At 64.5% G+C, this 19,800-nt stretch overlaps 1 protein-coding gene across 3 annotated transcripts in view; it reads right to left on the minus strand.

Annotated features, from left to right (window-relative positions):
- Positions 1-19,800, minus strand: part of NACC2 (NACC family member 2) — a 65,951-nt gene that overhangs the window by 13,115 nt on the left and 33,036 nt on the right. Inside the window, exons 2-3 of one of the 3 annotated variants that reach the window (XM_045082701.1) lie at positions 13,178-13,605; positions 12,658-12,814 (exon numbers count right to left, since the gene is read on the minus strand). In XM_045082701.1, coding sequence (XP_044938636.1) covers positions 12,658-12,814; positions 13,178-13,543 — 523 coding nt within the window. In that variant the 5' untranslated portion in view covers positions 13,544-13,605. Of the gene's footprint in view, positions 1-12,657; positions 13,606-14,885; positions 15,442-19,800 lie in introns of those variants that run through there. The other 2 variants (XM_004756972.3, XM_045082700.1) reach the window with 2 other exon arrangements.

The raw sequence follows: 19,800 nt of genomic DNA on the forward strand, positions 1-19,800 counted from the left end.
GCTCTGCTAGTCTTGTGTCCAGCACCTGGGTCTGGCCCTGGGGGACCCCATGAAGCCCCCGAATGGAGTCCCAGCAAAGCCAGGGGGCCTGTGTCACTGCCCATCTGACCAAACTCTTCCTGTCCGCCCCCCTCTGTCTGCTCCCAGGGCTCGTCCAGCGCCAGCCTCGAGATGCAAGCCGCCTCTCCATCCCCCGTCCCCTGCACACGACCAGACAGGTCACGGCCTGGGACACCAGGCGACAGTGGTCACCGTGAAAACCCAGCAGGGCTCTGTGCCCGAGGAATGTGTTTAGGTAAAGTGCATGTGCACACTCTGTACAGCGACGAGACGCAGGCCTCTGGGAGACAGCGGGAGGCAGAGGGTAGGCTGGGAGCATGGCCTTCCCCGGTGTGGTCTCTGTTCACGATGACGGACATATATTCGCTATGCCAAAATATATGTGTTTATTTGATTTGATGTTTTAAAAAGACTTTTATTTATTTGACATAGAGAGACAGCAAGAGAGGGAACACGAGCAGGGGAAGAGGGAGGGAGAAGCAGGCTTCCACGGACCCCAGGGTCATGACCTGAGCCGAAGGCAGATGCTTAACGGCGGAGCCCCCCAGGTGCCCCCAAAATAAATGTGCTTAGGTGTGCCTGGGTGGCTCAGTGGGTTAAAGCCTCTGCCTTCAGCTCAGGTCATGATCTCAGGGTCCTGGGATCGAGCCCCGCATCGGGCTCTCTGCTCAGTGGGGAGCCTGTTTCCTCCTCTCTCTCTGCCTGCCTCTCTGCCTACTTGTGATCTCAGTCTGTCAAATAAATAAATAAATGTGTTTGACTTGTAAGGTTCCCCAGAGATGCCTGCCTGGCCATGGAGTGTCCCCCCAACATGATCAACTCCAGAAGCTGCATAAAAGTTGCTTAACTTTCAGGGCCAGGCCCCCTGAGCTGAGTGGTCAGCGGCCATGGGGCCGGGCAGCAGGGGTGCAGGGCCTGGAGCGTGCAGACTCAAGGTGCCCCCGCCCGGGGGACCTCCTGGCTTTCCTTCAATTTCCTTCCACCACAAAGCAGCATATGTGGAGGCCAGATTCAGAAAAATGACCACCAAGACACTAAGAAAAAGTTAAGTCAAGAACGTGGTGTCCACATACAAGATAAACAGACATCAGATCTTGGGGCCTGCCAGGAGGAAGTGCTCTGGGGACCGTAGGCCTTTAGCCAAGACCCAGGACTGGTCACGGCGCCGGGCATCCTGCCAGCTCCAGCCGAGACCCGGAGGATCCAGCAGACCCTCTCTGGAGCAGCCCCGGTGGGGGCTCCTGGACGTTCTCACACACGGTCCGGCATTCAGTAAGAAATTACCAGGAACACGGGAAAATGAGGAATAAAACCCCAATTTACAAAAAGATGTGAGACCAGACCCCCTGGGGATCCGTCCCGGACAAGAGCTCGGCACACACGCAGGGAGCGTGGGAACGTGACGGAGAACTTCACCGGAAAACCAGAAGCAGACCCTGGACACGGGATCGGTGCTGGAGACGGAACAGAGCAGGTGACAAGATCTTCGACCTGGAAGACAATCCAGATTGAAGCAGAGAAGGGGAAGGAAGGAGGAGAGTCCCAAGCAAGAGCCAAAGTGACACTGAACGCGGGCAGTGCGCCCGGGAGGCCATCGTGGCTGAGAGGTCCCAGCGAAGAGGGAGAGGAAGAGAGGGAAAGAGCCCAGGGACACTGTGCGGGGAAGCGTCAGCACAACTCGGGACACGGCCGAGAAGGGCTGGGGGCCCTGAAAACGTCCCCAGAACGAAGACAGAGCCCGGTCAGATGGCTTTGCAGGTCCCTGAAGGAGAAGCGTCCGTCGGGATGGACGTGAAACCCTAACCCTGGAGACAGCAGCGCACGAACTTACAAGTGAAGAAAAGGGGAAAGAAACAGAGTCAGGCTGACAGACTAGAAAGAGGGAAAACAGAGGAACACGGGGCATCAGCGGGCACAGACGGGAAGCGGGAAGATGGGAGAGAGGCCCCAAAGTGGTCAGTAATTGCACGAAAAGTAACCGGACTGGGCTAAGGACTTGAAACTGGAAGTCTGCGAAGCCCGGGAAAGGAGAGGACGAGAAAGGCTGGAAGCACAAGCGGACCCGCGGCGCCCGCCCCGACAGCACGCGCCAGCCGGAGAGCGCACAGACCCTCCCAGCCGGCCGTCGGAGGACGCGCGGGAGCGGCAGGACGGCCACTTCCACGGGGAGAGGACAGCAGCCGCGGCCGAGTGTGCACGGCGTGCCCGGCCGGGACGGTTTACCAGGCTGCACGACGCCCTCGTGCTCCTGGCGGTGTGGCTGGGGTGCAGGGGCGGACAGCCGACGGATGCCCGAGCAGAGAGCCGCTCTGAACACCCTCTAGCCGGGGCGAAGGCTGACCGGAAAGCCCGGCACGTGTCTGGGAGCCAAGCACTGCACCCCGGCCGCCCACCCCGTGGGTCAGCTCAGGGACATGGGGGACGCAGTCTGTGCCATCGACAAGGGAAACACACTACCCGGAAGGTGGCCGCACAGACCAGGGAGCACACGGCCCTCAGTGCACACAGTGGAGAGTCCTAGGAGCTGGTCGTCTAAACGTCTGCGGAACCCGGAAAGTAGAAGCAAACTGAAGTGACAACATACATAAGGCTGAAAAATAGAGAAACAAAATCCCAAAATCTTTCTTTGAGAGAAAGAAAAGGAGAAAGGGCAGAAATTAACAGGGTTAAGGACGCGGGGCAGGAGCCTGCCAGACAGGGCTCGGCAAAGTTCCGACATAAAGAGGCCGTCGGGGCTGCATGTGTGTCGGCTGCACTCAGGACGCGGCCCCTGCCGGGCTCCGACCAGAGCGGGCGCCCCCTGCCCCGATTCACCAGCGGCCGGACGCAGGCCCCGCACTTGCCCTCTCCGTCCGCCCGACGCCCCGTCCAGGAGTCGGACCCTGGGCAGCGCCGCATGCCCCGCAGCAGTCACCCGAAATGGGAAAAAAAAAAAAAGAAATCAGGAAGACAAATCGGGAGCTTCAACTGCCACGAGGCCGAACGGATTCCAGGAGCACGAGGTTTTGGTTCTGTCTTGTTTGAATATGCAAGAGGGCTCTGTCCTCCGTCGCTCAGAGAAGTAGCCGAGGAGAAGAGGGGAACCACAGGACCGTTTGGATATTTAGAGACAAAGTTTTGGTTAGAATTTAACACTTACAAAAAAAGCAGACAAAAACACTCCTCACCTAGGAAAAGAACGTCCTTCCTCTCCCAATGCGCACCCCAAGCGCCTGGAGCAAAGACCCCACTTAAAGACGAACTACGGCAGGCTGCTCCCGCGTTTGGAGAGGCCGCGGCTGAGCCGGAAGCCCCGGCCAGTCGAGCCGGGCAGAGAGGAAGCCGCACGGTGAGGAGCAGCAGCTGAGCCCCGGGGCGGCGGACGCCGGGGCTGCGCACACACACAGTCCGGAAGGATCCGCAGGCAAGCGATCAGAATACGTAAGTGAGCTCAGGCCAGACTTTTTTCTTAAGTAATAAACCCCGTGTGTTCCTGGGACCCTCGCAACAACCGATGACAAGACAGAAGAGACTTAAATACCAGGTAGATTCAAACAAAAAACGAGTTTCTAGGAATCAATCTGACAACGGGCGGGCAGAGACCACCACCACAGTCCCGAGAAAAGCCCGGGGTGGAGAGGAACAGCGAGCACCGCAGGGACCTGGGTGCGCCCTGGGCCTGGCCGGAGGCGACGGCTAACCCCGGCCGAGCCCCAGCAGACAGGCTGCGCGGCATCTGACAACGCGATTCTAGAAGGCGTGTGTCTGAGAACACAGAGAGGAGGCAGGCCCGGTCACCGTAAGGAAGAGAACCAGGGACAGGGGGACGCGCAGGGGGATGTGTGGGGGCAGGGGAGGGCATGGCCCAGGCGGGCTCACAGAGCGACACCGTGGGAGGAGGTGGTCTCCCGCGGACCCGTGGCTGACCCGCTGGGGAGTCCGGTGGGGTAAGGGTCAGCGCTGGGCCCCGTCGCAGCCCATTAAAACCGCAATCCCAGACGTGCCAGACACTAAAGCCTTTCCTGCATTCGAATCCCGTCTGTTAGGAGGAGAACCGGCGCAAGGGGAGGCCAGGATGACCCCAGGACTAAACCGGATTTGAAGACACCGGCCAGAGGCCTGACCGCGGGGCTTTGAATCCAGGAATCCCAGCTCGGATGGCCGGACGGCGGCACGTGCCCCGCCCCCCTGAAAGGCGAGTCGATTCTGGAACATTCGGAACGAGATGGGGTGAAAAGTGCTGTAAACACCCTCTACGCTAGCAGTAAGTGCCAGTGCAGGAACGCGTGGGGGACGCGGGGACACCGTCCGTGGCGGGGACCGTCGGCAAGCCAACCCCGGGCTGAGGAGCCAGACCACGGCAGGAATCTCGGCGCGCGCTGAACCTGCGTGGCAGGGAACGGGTGACGGTCTTCTCTTGCAAAGGGAAGAGCCCGGCTTCGCTGGCAGGGGTCACCTTTCCTGGCAGGGGTCATCCGTCACCACTGAGGAGCACACGCCATCGGGTGCCTCCTGAAGGCCACACCGGGAGGGACCCACATAGCTGCCACGGAGCTCCACCGACACGCACAACCCGAGCCCAGTCACGACCAAGACCTGCCAAACCCAAACAGGGGCTCTGCACAGCAGCTCAGCCGCGCTAGAGAGAGGCCAGTGTCCTGAGGGACAAGGGGCGAGAAACCATCCCAGACTAAGGGGAGGGCGGAGAATGGCCACAAACACGCAGCGTGCTCCTGACCCAAGCCGGGGTCCAAGAACCTCTGGCTGCGGGGGGCAGAGGGGACCGCGGGGACACCTCAAGGACCGCGGCTCAGAGGGGCCCTGCTCCACCGCTGATGGGAGTGTGTGCTTCCGTGGGACATTGTCCTTGCTTGTCACAAGTGCTAGCCTGGGGGGCAGAGGGGCTGACTCTGGCAACGTGCTCTCGGGGGGTCAGAGACCCCACAGCCTCTCCGGGTGCAGACGAAGGGGCGGCAGAGCGAACCCGGCACCTTCTGGCCCGTGAGCGCGTCCAAGCAGACGGCACGTATCGGGACGTTTCTGCGCATTTAAAATGATTTCAAATCTTAAAGTTATGGCTTTTTTTTTTTTTTTTTTTTTTTTTTTTTTTTTTGGAGCACAGAGGAACGTCACAATATCTTGACGTGGAGAAAAAAGGTCTTTCTTTAGACAAAACACAAAAACCAAATGATCATAAGGAAAAGGGGATAAACCTCTCGTGTCCGAGCAGAAGGCGGAGGCCGGGCGGGGACGTCTCCGCGACGGACCTGGGACAGGCAGAGCGAGGACAGGCAGCTCCCCCCATGAGAGGGGACGCTCCCGGCACAGGCCACCACGCCCGCAGCTACCACACACGCCGCTACTGAGTCCTGCTCGGTGCCACCGCCAGAGGCCCGGAACCACGAGCCACGGGTGCCTCACACGGCGACATGCGCCAAGTCCCGGATCCACCGACAATGAGCAGACACGGGACCAACCCGGAAAGGTGGCCCCAAAGAAGAGAAAAACCGGCGAAGAAATGACACAGGATGGCGCGAGGGGTGGAGGCTTTCGTCCGGCGACGGAACCCGACCGCGATGCCGCCGGGTGGAGCCCAAGGAGGGGAACCGTGGGCAGCCGAACTGGGAGCGAAACGGAGCTGCCACGAAGATGGTGCCCGCGGAGACACAGCGACTTCCTGCGGTTTCCCAGGAGGAAAGCCGGAGGCCGGTGTCCACCACACACGAGTGCGAGCTGGGGACGCCAGCACAGACCTGCGCCCGGGGCAGGGGCGCCCCCGCACGTCCGACGCCAGCGAGGCCGACTGATGGAGGCGCCTCTCAGACCGACCCGCGAGTTTCTGGAACTCACCGCTGGTCCGGTGTCAGCACCGTGAGAAATGTCACGGGAAATTCTTCAAGCGGAAGGAAAAACGGCACCAGACGGAAACTCGCGTCCACACAAAATAAATACCAACCGGGTCTTCTCCTGTTTTTAAAAAGATTATTAGAGAGAGAGCCTGAGCGCGAGCGGGGGAGGGGCACGTAGAGGGAAGCAGGCTCCCCGCCGAGCAGGGGGCCCAACGCGGGGCTCGATCCCAGGACTCCGGGATCATGACTTGAGCCAAAGGCAGAGGTTTCACCAACGGAGGCCCCCAGGTGCCCCGGGCTTTTTCTCGTATTGTAAATATCTTTGAAAAGAAACTGGACGTCACATGAAAGAGAAAACAGAACCTCACATTTTCTGCAAAAATTAACCCAGAACGACCCACGGACGGAACGTAAAACCCAAAGCCGCAGAACGTGTAGAAGGAAACGGACGGGAGAATCTTCGCACTCTTGTGAGTAGCGACTTGAAGACGACGCGGGCACAGCCGACGCCTGGACAGGGTGACGGCGAGAGGCCCCCGGGCCGTGGAAAACCCGTGTGTGACTCTGACCTGCCCCCCCACAATGTAGCAGCCGCCGCTGACCACCAGCCTGACGACAGCGCACGGTCTGGGAGCGAACGTGACTCCCCGCGTGACACGCTCTTCCCGGGACGTCAGCCGGAGGACAGGAAGTGCCGCCGAGGAAGGCCGCGGGGACGAGAACATACGCACAGCGGCGGCCGCAGACCGTCCACACGCGTGGGAGGGGGTCCCAGCAGTTCAAAGCCGACTGTCCAGGGTCAACTGTAATTAATGGCTTGATTTCATCGACATTAAAAATTGTCTGTTTTGTGTTTTCTTAAGATTTTGTAGATTTGAGAGACACAGGGCGAAAGAGGGAGCACAAGCCGGGGGAGCAGAGGGAGAAGGAGGCTTCCCGCTGGGCAGGGAGCCCGATGTGGGTCTCAATCCCAGGACCCCGGGATCGTGACCTGAGCCGAAGGCAGACGCTTCAGCGACGGAGCCCCCGGGCGCCCTGAGAATGTGTTTCAGCAGAGACTGTGCCAAGGGGACGAACAAACACGAGTCCAGGAGAAAATGTCCGTGACTCACGCACCCAGCAGAGGCTTCTTCCCCCGAATCCGTGAGGAACGCACAACTGCCGCCGGGGCCCGGGGAGCCAAACAAGCCGGAAGAAGGGCCGAGGGTCAGGGCACGGCAGACACGTAGGAGGAAGCCGACATCAGACAGCAGGGACACCACCGTGGCCCGGCAGCCGCAGCTTTAAAACACGGCAAGCCCAGCGTCAGCGCGCACGCGGCCCGTCTGGCCACAGAGTGACCCACAGCACCGCGTCCCACGAGAGGGCAGCGTCCCCCAGTCAGACGCACGCCTGCCACGCAACCACCGCCTTACCGCGGGGGCTCAGGCCGCGGGACGGGAGCCTCCAGCACGTGCCCGCGTGGGAGCTCAAGCATGCACACGGCCTCGCTCTCACTACTGGGGACTAGAAGCCACGGAAACGCCCCGTGACCGGTGAAGGAGCAGCCCAACCGCTGTGGCCGTGCATTCACACGGCGCACGGGACACCCACGTGGTCCGGCCCCCCCGGGTCATCCCCAGGAGAACGCAGAGCAGGGGGGCAAGAGCTGGGGGAGCCGGGGTCCCCGGGGACCTGACGAGGGTGGCGTGAGGAGGGTCTCTGGCATGCAGAGGCCATGACAAGACCACCCGCGGCGGTGAGACGGGAGAACTGAGCAGCAGGATGGACGTCGGCTCCTCACCTATCATTACCTGTTACCCGCGGTCCGTTTCTAAGCCACGTCCAGACGCAGCTGCAGCCCAGCGCGAGGCGCGCACTCCCGGCCCTGAGATCCAGAGTCGGAGGCTTCCCTCAAGACTGAGCCACCCAGGCGGCCCTGAACTTAGATTTTAAAACGGACTAGAACCCGAACCCAGAGAGTCGGCTGTCTCCGGCGGGCAGAGCGGCGCAGGGGAAGGCCGCTGCGTGGGAGCATGGGGAACACGCGGCTGCACGAGGAGCACACGGCTGGATGGCAGGCCAGGCCAGAGGGGACGGGAACGCGTGGCGACAGGAGGGGCGGCGTCGCGGAGGAAGCGGACCGGCCGAGGGGAGGCGTCCAAGGCACAGGGCGCGTCAACAGTGGAGCCAAGAAGGAAACATGCAACCCGAAAGGCGCTGGCAGAGGGGCGCCGGGGGTCCGCGGGGGAGCTTGAGCGTCTGAGTTATGATTTCGGCTCAGGTCATGATCTCAGGGTGGTGGGATCGAGCCCCGTGGTGGGCTCCGCCTCCTCTCATGCACCTGCTCGCTCTCTCTCAAATAATGAATAAAATCGTAAACCACACCCAGGTGCGAGGAGGTGTCGGCAGCAGGATAACGGGAACAGGGCCACGAGGGCAGACTTGAAGCAGCTCCATGGAAAGTCCGACCCCATGGGCGTGAGGGCCTCGGATAAAAGACGGACTGTGGGACCCTGGGCCTCGGGGAAGGAGCTACAGCCCCAGGTGGTCAAAGCCCAGGTCCGTATGCTGTGCCACGGTGACCGCGGGACCCGACTGCTCCCAGTCACCAGACCCATGACCCTCACAGCCGGCCTGGGTATGCGTACAGCTGACTGAGCACCAGACGGGGGAGGGAACCGAGGGACTGACCCTCACAGCACAGACGAGCCCCGCACGCACTCTGCCCAGACAGAAGCGGGAGCGCCTAGTGCATGAGGCTTCCCCTGACATTCTAGAACAGGCCGGCATGTCCAGACGGACAGAGAGCCGCTGGGAGGCTGCCGGGGCGGGTAGTGACCACGCTCTGCCGCCACAGCCAAGACACGGACAGGTGCCTTTCACACCCACTGCATGGAGGTAGAATGAGGCCCCGGGAACAGAGGAGGAAACCCCGGGGTCCTCGGGCTGGAGGGTTACACATGACATATGATGGGCTCTGTCCTGTCCCCGAGACAGGAGATGCTGAGGACCGGGGAACCAGGGAGGCCACCGCCAGAGGCTCTCAGGGACGAGCCCCAGACTGCAGCTGGAGTGCACAGCCGAGCCCCCTGCCCTCAGGGCTGGCACCTCCCCTGCCGGGCTGGAGCACTGCCTTCACAGGGAGGGAACCCCCACCCCACCCGGGAACCCCCACCCCACCTGGAAACCCCCACCCTCTCCAGAGCAGCGACAAAAAGCCCCACTCCTCCCCGGGCCCTCCCAGCCTTGGGACTGAGCTCCAGCAGTGTGGACGCCGTGACCCAGGCCGGGAGTCAGGGAGAGCAGCGTGGGGTTGGGACTTGCAGAACAAACCTTGCCTTCCCCTTCTTTGCAAGACCCCCAAACCGGAAGCGGGGCTACAGGTGGGCGTAGCCCCAACAGGCAGGGGCCGGGGTGCAGGGATGGACAGCCTCACGGATGGCGCTGAGCAGGGCCTGGTCCAGGACACAGCACACACTCTGTCCTTCCGGAGTCCCAGGGGTCCCCTGCAGCTTCTGCTCCGGGCGGCAGAACCGGAACGGATGTGTGTGTGCCACAAGCTAGGACCCCATCCCGAGTCCAGTGTCGGGCACACAGGCAGACCGCAGGGGAGCTGGCCAGGCCCCCGAGGGAGCAGAAGCAAGGCTGAGTGGGGCCGCTGCACACCTTGGACAGCGGCCCCCAGGGATCCCCTCCTGGGAGCGAGCGGGGCCCAGTGGAAGTGCCTGGCTCGGGGCCTTTGTCTCTGACAGCCGCAGGGGCAGGAGGAGGGGCTGAGCCTGTGGCAGAAGGTGCCACGGGAGCCCTGACGGGGTTGGGGGGAGGGGGCAGTGGTGCAGAAAGTGGCCCCTCCAGCCAGACCCACCCCACCTGCAGAGGTGGCAGAGGGACCCCCTCCACCTTTGGTGGGCTCACTCTCCCCACCCCTAAGCGTCACTCCCGCCCATCCTGCCTCAGGGTGACCCCCAGCCAAGATTAAATACTTGTTCAAGATCTGTTTGCTGTCTCTCTCCCTGTCTGGGCCACCACTGCTCGCGGCCTGTGGGTACACGTGTGCCCCAGGAGCATGGCAAGGTGGGAGCAGAGCCCGCACCTCTGTGCCCCACCACCAACCCCCACCGCCTAAAGGGGGCAGGCCTCCTCCACTCACTCCCCTGGCTCAAAGCTGGGGCAGGGGCTTCCTAGGCCCCCAGGAGACCCCACTCCAAGCCAGGGGCTGTGGAGAGACGGGAGGGAGCCTGACCTGCCCTACCGATGCCCCCTGCCCCTGCTCAGCACCCTCCTGGTCACTCAGTCCTAAGAGTGTCCTTGGGGACTAGGTGAGTCAACTATGGTATCTCCGCCCGATGGACGAGGAGCCCAGGGGACACAGGGGACAGAGGCCCTGTGGGAACGCAGTGGGACCACTGGGGGATGGTCCCCTAACTTCCTCTGTCATGTTTAATTCCTTCATTTCCAGAACAAGAGGCTCAGGGCACGGAAGCTGGTCTTGACGAGCTGGAGGGTGGACATGGGAGCACCCCTGTGGGCTCCCACACCTTCCTGCATAGACGAGGCTGGCCCAGAGACCCTGGGAGGTCGCCGGGGCCCAGCTCTCCCTGGACAAGTGGAGAAACGGGCTGGGAAGAGGGTCCCGCATGTCCGTATGTGGCACGGTGCACCTTGGAACATCCCGATGCCACCGGCTCAATGGCCTGCCCAACCCGAGTCCGGGCACCAGACTGAGGGCAGCGGCTGCCCAGCCGCCCAAGGGACTGGGAAGGTGTCCCCCAACCCAACCAAGCAGGCGCGCAGAGGGAGCCTGGGGTGCGGGCAGGCAGCCTCGGAGGGCAGGCCCCTCTCGCCGCCTGCTTGCCCCCACGGCCCCTCCCCCACCACCCTCCTCCCGGCTCACCCGGTGCCCGGCGATGCCAGCGACGTCACTGCCAATAACCTAGATTTTAACCAAGAAATCGCACTCCCCCCACTGCCCCACTTATGGTCTCACCGAGGAGAAAACCCAGACTGTAGCACCCTAGGCCGGCCCCAGGCTCTGCCCGCCGAGGCCTGCTGTCTTCTCCTACCTCCAACACCCCCAGGGAGAAGGCGGCAAGGGGCTCCTTAGATGAGTGACCCCCTGCAGGTACACGGCCCTGGGCCAGGCCTGTGCCCCCGGCATCTTGTCTTGGGGGGAGGTTTCGGGGGATGCTGGTGGGAAAGCCAGGTCACGGTCAAGGCAGAGGAGCAGTCCAGGCAGCTTGGCCTCCAATCCCCAGCCTGCCCTCCCATGGCCACCATTCCGTGCTTCCTTGGAAAACCCAAGCACAGAGGCAGGCCGCCGCTACAGTCCTGAGAAGGAGACCCCAGACTCATTCCCACAGTCCCAACACCTCGCCCTCTCTCTCAGCACCCCACTCCGGCCAAGGCCCATGGCCACACTACACTGGAGGGAGACGTCTGGAGACTGGGGTCCTTTCCTGGCTCCATGGTGTCCCACGGTGGGCCACGAGTGGACAGTCCCTGTCCCTGGACCCTTGGCAGATTCCGGCTCCCTCCGGCTGAGTCTGGGGCTCCACGCGGCCCTTCCCCAGCCCCCAGGGTGGCCCCCTGGGACAGGTTCCCAGAGGCCCCCCGAAGGCCTGAGCCCAGAGCTGGTGTCCTGGTACCGGGACACCAAGCTCCTGCCTCTCCCACCCCAAGGAAGGACCTCGTCCAGATCAACGTGGTCTTTGCACTCCTGTCCTGTGGAAGCCACTTAACTACCACTACATGCATTCAAATGAAGTCATGAGTCCTATGGAAAAACCGTCCACCCACAGCCCCAAGAAGCACAGGCGGGTGCCCCGGCAGAGCCTCCCCGCTCCCCACAGTGCTGAGAGGGCGTCGGCTTGGCCAGACCACCCCATCCTTGGCTGTTCTCGGGAAGAGGCCGTCCCAAGGTTCCTAGCGGGTCAGACTGGCCAGTTCCAGGCTGGACGTGGAATAGATGGGGGCAGGGGGAAGCATCTGTCCCATCAGGGCACCAGGACGCAGGGCACCAGAGGGGAGGAAGTCGGCGCACTGTCCCTCGGGGCCCCAGCTCTGGGACGTCACTTCCCGCCAGCACCACGTGTCCAGAGCCGATCCACTGGGCACGGGACCCGCATGCAAATGAGCAGGCAGCGGGCCCAGGCACACAGCCAGTTTTCGGGGAACACGGAAGGCAGGTGGACACCCGACCCGGGGCCCCAACTCCTGGACCCTCTGGCCAGCAGACCCCAGTCTCCACCGGGACGTAGTATGTAATGCCACGTCCAGTCAGGGCATCCCCGGTACACAGGTCCCCAGTGGGGGACCCCCCCCACAAATACCTTGGGGGGCCGCTCACTCAGTTCAACAAGCACTTTCCAGCCTGTCCCTTGGTGCTAGACCCCGGGAGGTGGCAGCACACAAGCTGGATACAGGGGAGTCTCTGAGGTCAAAGGTCAGGCAGACGGGGCCCCACGGGGTCACTAAGGCCTTGAGCAGGTGGGTCGCACAGCACCCCATGAGCCCTCGGGCAGGTCCCTGGGCCACTGAGGTCCTCACTGTCCTCTTGTGAGCTCCAGGCTGCAGCTTCTGGGGGGAGGTTTCGCCCAACGTCAGGCGTCCGGTCCTCAGCCTCGGCTGGGGACTGTCCCCTGCACTCCCCTGGCACAGCAATCACCCCGAGAGCTCACGGCCAGAGGTCAGCCCCACCTCAGTGCCCTCGTGGGGCCCACAGGAGCACCCGCCCCCACTGGCGGGCAGTGGCGGGCGGGGCACGGGCCGGGCCTCCAGCGCGCGTTACCTGCGTAGCTGCCGGTGGCCTTGATGTACATCTGGCCGAACTGCTCCTCTGCCATCGTGTCATAGGCCTCGTCGTCCTCCTCATCCTCCTCGTTGTGGTAAGAGGTGGGGCTGTCGGTGGTGGGCAGGCTGCTGGCCCCCGGGCTGGTCCGCTCTCCCTGGGAGTAGGGCACCTGCTGGATGCTGGGGATGAGGGTGGCCAGGCTGGGCACCCCGTAGTAGGACACCCGGGGCAGCTTGAGCGGGGCCGCGCCCGCCGCCGTGGCACCCGCCGCCACCGTCGTGCTATCCCGGGGCCCCGTCTCCAGCGGGCGCTTGGGGGCCAGGCCCGGGCCGGCGGCCGGCGGCAGCTCCGTGGCTTCGTGCTTCACGCGGGTCAGCAGCGGGATGGGCACAGAGGGGGACACGACGTAGGGGGATGCTGCGGGGGCAGCCGGCTGCAGCTGGGTGCAGGGGCTCTGGGGCTCCGAGCTGGCGTCCTCGATCATGGCGGTCTGCGAGTCACAGTGGGGCGAGCTCACCTTGAACATGAGGTCCGTGCCGCGCTCCACGATGTGCTGGATCTGCAGGAAGCCGGCCGTGTACATGACCACGAGCTGCTCACTGGCCGCCATGGTCAGCCTGCCCGTGTAGCAGAAGGACAGGATCTGCTGGAAGCAGGCGGGCGGCACGGTGCCCGGCAGCTCGAAGGCGCTCTTGCTGTTGCCGCTGAACAGGTCCCGGAAGTAGAGGCTGCTGGCGGCCAGGACGGCCCGGTGGGCCTTGAAAGCCTGGCCTTTGACCACGATGGACACATCACAGTAGAGGCCCAGCAGGCGCTGCTCGTTGAGGCAGCCGAGCACGGTGTTCCCGAAGTTGGGGATCTCGATGTGCAGCATCTGCGACATGGTGGGCAGGCGCTGGAGGGCTCGCCTCACACTCAGCGCGGGAGCGCCCGAGGGGGGCACATCTGTAGGGAGACAGGGCGCAGGGACATCCGGGTCAGGCTGCTGGACAGCCAGAGCTCACCCCAGCAGGCCTGCCCCCCCCACGCCCCTCCTCCTCCCCCGCCCCAGGCCCTCCAGCAGGGCCCTCCCCAGCAGACAGACAGCCCAGGGGAAGTCCGGGGCTGAGCTCCTCACAGTGGGACCCTGGCTGGGCCAGCACCCCATGGGACTCAGAGCTGCACAGCCGCATTCCAGCGGCGGGGGGTGGAGGGGGGGACACCTTGTGCAGCTCCCAGCTCCCAGTGCCCACCCCCAGGACAGCGCTAGAGCCCTCGGGCAGGAACGCCCCGTCTTAGCAGAAGTCAGGAACAGAAACAGAGGCCTGCACTCCGGGAGGACGGGGAGGACAGAACACAGAACAGGGCACAGTCCGCCGCGGCGGCTGGGAGGGCTGAGGGTGGCGGCCCCCTCTGCAAGCTCTTCTCCCCAGGAAAAAGTTAGCAGCAAAGGGCCCCACACAGCCCTTCCCCTGGGGGGGCCCGGAACCCAAACCAAGCCGGTCCTGCAAGGGGGTCTTTTGGTTTCCCTGGTTCGTTTTTCTCCCCTTCCCTTGGAACTGCTGCACAGAGGGCCCTCAAGGGGGGAGTCCCGCTCCACTGGCTGAGAAGCCGGCCCCTCGTCCGCCTGCGAGGGGCCAGGGTGGGGCGCCCAGGGAAGTGAGCCGAACCTAGAAGTCAGGCGCGCCCGCCACCGCCGCCCCTCCCCCGGACCGGCTCCCCAGGCCACCAGCACCGCCAGGGACGCACCACAGCTGGACCACCACTGGGGAGCCTGGCGCAGCCCCACCTGCCCGCCCTCCCAGTCCCCCAGCTCCCGACACCGGCCAATCCCTGCTGGCTCGACCCCAGCCCCAGGTGACTAAAGGGGTCAGGGGGAGACGGGGGGAGGGACCGGCAAGAGCTCGCCGGGTGCCCCAGGGGCTGGGGACGGGGCTCCGGGAGGTTGATCTGATGCCGGATTCACGGGTGGGGGTGCTGGGGACGGCCGGCAGGGGGGAGGAGGCGCCGGCCGAACTCCGCACAGCGGCGCCCGCACAAAGGGCCGCTCTGTCCCGCGGGAGGAAAGTGCAGGCGGCCGCAGAGGCGCCCGGGGCCGGGGGAGGGCGGGCGGAGGGAGGGCGGAGCGCCCGGACCCCGGCGACAAGAGTTGGGCAGATGGGTGGCTGCTGGGGGAGGGCCCGCAGTGCCCCCGCCGCGGAGAAGTTGCCGGCCGGCCGTGGCACCGGCCCGCGGGGGAGACCTACCTTGGGCGGCAGCCGCTGGGGGCCCGGCACTGCCCGCTCAGCCTGGCAGGGGCAGGCTCGCCAGCTGCTCCGGGAATGCAGCAAACGGAGCGGGAGCCCTTGGGGTGGGGAGGGCGCGCGGAGCCGGGAGAGGAGGAGGAGGAGGAGGAGGAGGAGGAGGAGGGAGGAGGGAGCAGGGCAGGGAGTCTGGGCGCTGGGCTCGGCGGCCGCAGCTCAGCTGCACCCAGCCCGGCTCCCGGGGCAGCGCACAGCATCTAAATGCAGAGGCCGGATGCAGACGGACATTCGGGCGGCTCTCCGGAATGAATACCGCCTTTGATTGGGGAGCCCAGTAAATGCCAGCTCCAGCCCCGGCTTTCAAAACAGTGGAGTGCTGGTGCCACAGGAATGCACGCTCCGGGTGTTGGTACAAGACAGACTTTGATGACTCACCGCAATGCAAACAAAGATGGCAGAAATACTGTACTGTACGCGGAGCGCTCCGCGGTGCCACGGCAACTGAGCGCCCAGATTTATGGTGCAGCTCTGCATGCGAATTACCCAGTCAGCCGCCGCTCTGCCATCCAGGACGGCCCGAGTGTCAAAGCATTTAAACTATTCCAAACAGTCTGCAGGGCTGGCAGAGCCACCAACTCCGCCAGGGCGGGCGGGGGCGGGGCGGACCAGGGGTGGGAGGGGGGGAGAGTGGGGGAGGGGGGCGGGCACAGGGGGACCGGGCACAGGGGGACAGGGGACAAGTTGGGTGAGGAACAAGGGGGTAGAGAGACGTCAGAATGGGGGGAGGGGGAGGGGCGGGAGGACAAGGAGGTGGACAAGGGGGTGAGGGACGGGGGACAAGAGGACCAGAGAGTATAGGGGACGAGGCGGCGGGTCAAACAGGGCAGGAGCTGGATGAGGGCAGGGACCCCGGGGTTGGGGGTGAGAAGCAGCATGAGAAGACGAGAAAGGAGCTGAAGAAAAAGAGGTGGACGAGGAGGCCCCGCGCCCCGCCGCGCCCCGTTCTACCTCCCACCTCTCCCCGGGGTCCCCGGAGCAGCAGCCCCAAACAGGGCCGCCCAGCACCCCATCCCACTCGCCCTGGAGTCCCCCTGCCCCCCAAGCCCTGAGGCGGGTCTTGTCAAGACTTGTGAGTGCAGTTGGGCAGGGTGGGGGGGTGGCCACCGACCGCACAGATGGGCAGGACCTAACCCCCCACCCCCACAGGTGGGCAAAGCCCACCCCCCACCCCCACAGGTGGGCAAAGTCACCGTCTGGTGACGGACGGTGGATGATGGGATGGTAGGAAGGAGGCAGGCTGCCTCGCAGGGCCCGTGGCAGCCCCCTGCCCCCGCTCCCGGGCCCCCTCTGGAGGAAAGGGTACGCGGAGCGCGTTGTCTCTGCCACCCCGTTCGAGGCTCACACCACCTGCAACCCGCCCAGCCTCGGTTTCCCCTCTTGCCAGCCGTGGCCCTGGGCAGAGCACAGGTCCCTACAGAGAGGGGCAGGACGAGGCTGGCAGTGGCTGCGGCCTGGCCCTCTGCAGCCCCCGGCCCGGGGAAGGGGGCTGCCAGCCCGACACCCTGGTGGGCGCGGCCAGGAGGGGCCGGCGTGGGTGGGGGGGGGGGGGGGGGCTGGGCAGCAGCCCTCCCACAGGCGAGTGGCATCCGGAGAAAGAAAGGGCCATCTGGTGCCTCCCCATTCACACACGGCGGCTCAGCTTCCCAGAGCAGATAAAGCTAAAGCGGAAGGCAGCACAGGAAGAAATCCAGGTGTGGGGAAGCGCCCCCAGGGGCGGCTCCGGGCCTCCCACAGGCACGGACTACCCTGGGGGGAGGGTGACAAGCCCTGCGATTGCAGTCTTGACAGAAATGGTCCCCGCTCACTGCTCTGGGGACCCGGGGGCCAGCCGGGGGACACGGGGGCCTAGCCCTCAGTCCCCCAAACCCCCCGCCCCGTGACGGAGCGAGTCCAAACCCCAGCACCCGACTCGTCTCTACCTAGATGAGAAGTCCGGCGGCTGGGCGAGCTTCAGGCCACACAGCCCTCACAGCCTGGTCCCCACTGCCCCGGTCCTGGGGGACGGCCACTCGGCTGCCCTGGGCACCAACAGCCCCAAGCGGGCTTTCACATGGATGCTCGAGTCTGCACAACCCCAGGTGGGGGCTGTGGGGGGCAGCCGTGCCAGCCTGCCTTGATCCAGACCCAGAAGGACTGACCCAGGGAATCCCCCACCAGAAGCCCTGGCAGGCTCCAGACTGGGTAGAGTCTCCTTTTCTTGGGGCCCAGGAGAGGCTCAATGGCCCCCAGATGAGGGGGCTGAAGCCCTAGGGTGGGGGTTGGGGACACAGCCCCCACATGCCACCCAGCCGCAAAGGAAGGCAGACTAGGCCACAGGCAGAGCAGACATGGGGAACAGGGGACACCCAGAGGCCAAAACCTGGTGGAACCCGTGCTGGGGAGGGGAGGGTGCGGCCAACCTTGGCCTGGGTGTAGGACTCGGGCCCCTGGGCCCCAGGACACACAGCCTCTCCTCCCTGAGACGGACCTGCCTACTTCAGGACCCTGCCTCTTCGTCACCTCCTTAGAGAAGCCTGCCAGGTGCCCTCTTGAGCTGAGCGAGGCCAGGTGGGTCTGCACAATGCCTGGCGGGCATTTAGCCAAATGCTGGGGACGCCTGGGAGGGCCACGGGAGTGAGGCTGCGCCGGCCAGTGCACAGCGCTCTGGAGGGGAGCCCCCCGCATGGCCCCTTCACAGACCTGCAGTTCCTGCTGGCAGGAGTCTCCTAGAAAGCCAGGTAGGCTCCCCTGGGCCAGACCAGGGCGCTGGAGCTGGGTGGGGGGGGGGACCCAGGCTGGCAGGGGCAGACAGAAGCCAGCAAAGGTGCACTGGGCACCAGTTCCTAGAGGGTCTCTACTGCCTGGGGCTGGGCAGGACAGTGACCAGGACCACACTGAGAGCAAGGGACAGCATGCGGCCCTCAGAGCCCGTCCCTTCGCACGGCAGGTCCCCCCTGGTCAGCAGGACTGGAATCTCGGGTCCCAGCAGGACAACAACCCCCTGCGCCAGCCCCACCTGACTACTCTGTGTCCACGTCCTGCGGCCTCAGGCAAATGGGGCCCCATCTGGGAAGCTCGCCTGGGAAGCGGGGGCCAGGGTTACCCTGGACGGTCACCACAGGGTGGAGGGCGACGGTGCTAGCAAATAGCTAGGTGTCCACGAGGACACCCACCTGCCGCGACCTGGACGGGAGGCGGGAGTGCGGGTGGGTTAGGGTTAGGGTGGGTGTCTCTCCCTCCACCCCTCCCTGCCTGGCTCGCCCCCGCCACCCGGGCCCCAGGGCCGCAGGCCAGCCTGCACGCTAGAGCCGGCCCATTATTCCCCTGGAAGGGGATGAGGCCGTCTGGTCTCTGGGGAGAGAGGCCCGCTGTGCTGTTGCCGCTGTGTCCTCAAGCCACCTGCAGGCTGGAGCTGCTGCCCCACAGCCCAGCACCCCCTCAAGAGCCCCGGGGGCGCCGGTGTTAGATTCTTTCTTAGAAGCCCTGGCTGGGATGCGAACAAAGCCGAACTTTAGGAGAAAAGAATAAAATAAAGGCTTGGTTTACGTGCCCAGAACCCTGAAAGCAGGACAGGCCGACAGGCCGCAGCCGACCGGCGCACGGTGGCCAGAGAGGGGGGCCCCAGGACCTGAGAGCGCTGAGGGCAGCGGGGTCACCCCCTCACTCTTCCCTGTGCGGCGGGGCCCAGCCCGACCAAGAACACCTGTCCCCTTCTATGCCTCAGTTTCCCCATCTCCCTGCTTCCCAAGCAACACACATTTGGTCCCCCCCCAAGGGCAAGAGTCACTACACCGACGGGCATCCGGAAGGTTCTGAAAAGCCAGGAAGAACATCAGAGATCTCTTCATTCATTCCGGCCATCTTCAAAACCACCGCACCATGGAACCCTCCCCGCTCATAAGGCCCTGCAGTATGGAACCCACTTTGGGAAATCCCAAAGCCAGAGCCCAGCCCCTGCAGCTGAGCCAGCCCCAGGGGCCCCAACCCCATACAGACCTCCCCCAGAATGAGGAAACATGGGAAATGGCGGGGTCTCCTCTCACACACCCCTCCCTCAGGGAGAGCCAGGATCTAGGACCTGGGGTCACCGCTGTCAACCAAAGCCCCTCCCAGGCCCAAGCGCAGCGCCGCCTGCAGGCGGGCGAGGGAAGGAGCTCGAGGAGAAGGGGGTGGGCCACGGGCCCCCGGAGCTGCAGACAGGCTCCCGGACAGGCCTGACGGCCTAGAGGGTGCAGGTGGGGCCCAGATTCTTGGAGTGTGGCCAGGCCGAGACCGGCCACACTGGGCTCCAACAGGTGCCAGGAGCACGCCAAGGACTTCCCTTTGGGGCCTGGAGGACCAGAGGAAGATGCACAGTCCAAGAGGAGGGGCCTCCTTCCCAGGCCCCCCCGGAGATACAGCCCCAAGGTCTGCAGGGAGGTCCTGGCCAGACTTCCTCAGAAGCCCTGCAGGACCCCGGCCCGCCACGCCTCACCCTCCCGGCCCTGGTCTCCATCCCAAGGAGCACCCGCCACAGCAGAGGAATGCACCGTCCACCTTCTTCAGGGTCACCACCAGCGAGGAAAAGAGAGGCAAGTTAACTGACATTAAATACAATCAGGGCGCAGGATTTAACTTTTCCCATCTCATGAGAGGCCCGGGCCTGAGCAAATGCGGGGCCAGTGCACCGCGGCAGGGAGAGAGACAGGCAGGGAGGCAGGCAGGCAGGCAGGCAGGCGGGTGGGCCCTGCCCCGTGGCGCCCCCGATCCTGGGAGCAGCCCCAAGGACACGTCCTCCCAGTGCAGGCGCTCGCCGGAGACAGCAATGAGCGCAAGCAGGGCAGGGCGGCCGGGAGAGGGTGAGGAGGGTCGGCGGGGAGGCAGGCTCACTTTGGACGGA

This window comes from Mustela putorius, unplaced genomic scaffold, assembly GCF_011764305.1.
Source record: "Mustela putorius furo isolate JIRA1106 unplaced genomic scaffold, ASM1176430v1.1 tig00000596_pilon_pilon_pilon, whole genome shotgun sequence".
In the NCBI taxonomy this organism is placed as follows: Eukaryota; Metazoa; Chordata; class Mammalia; order Carnivora; family Mustelidae; genus Mustela; species Mustela putorius.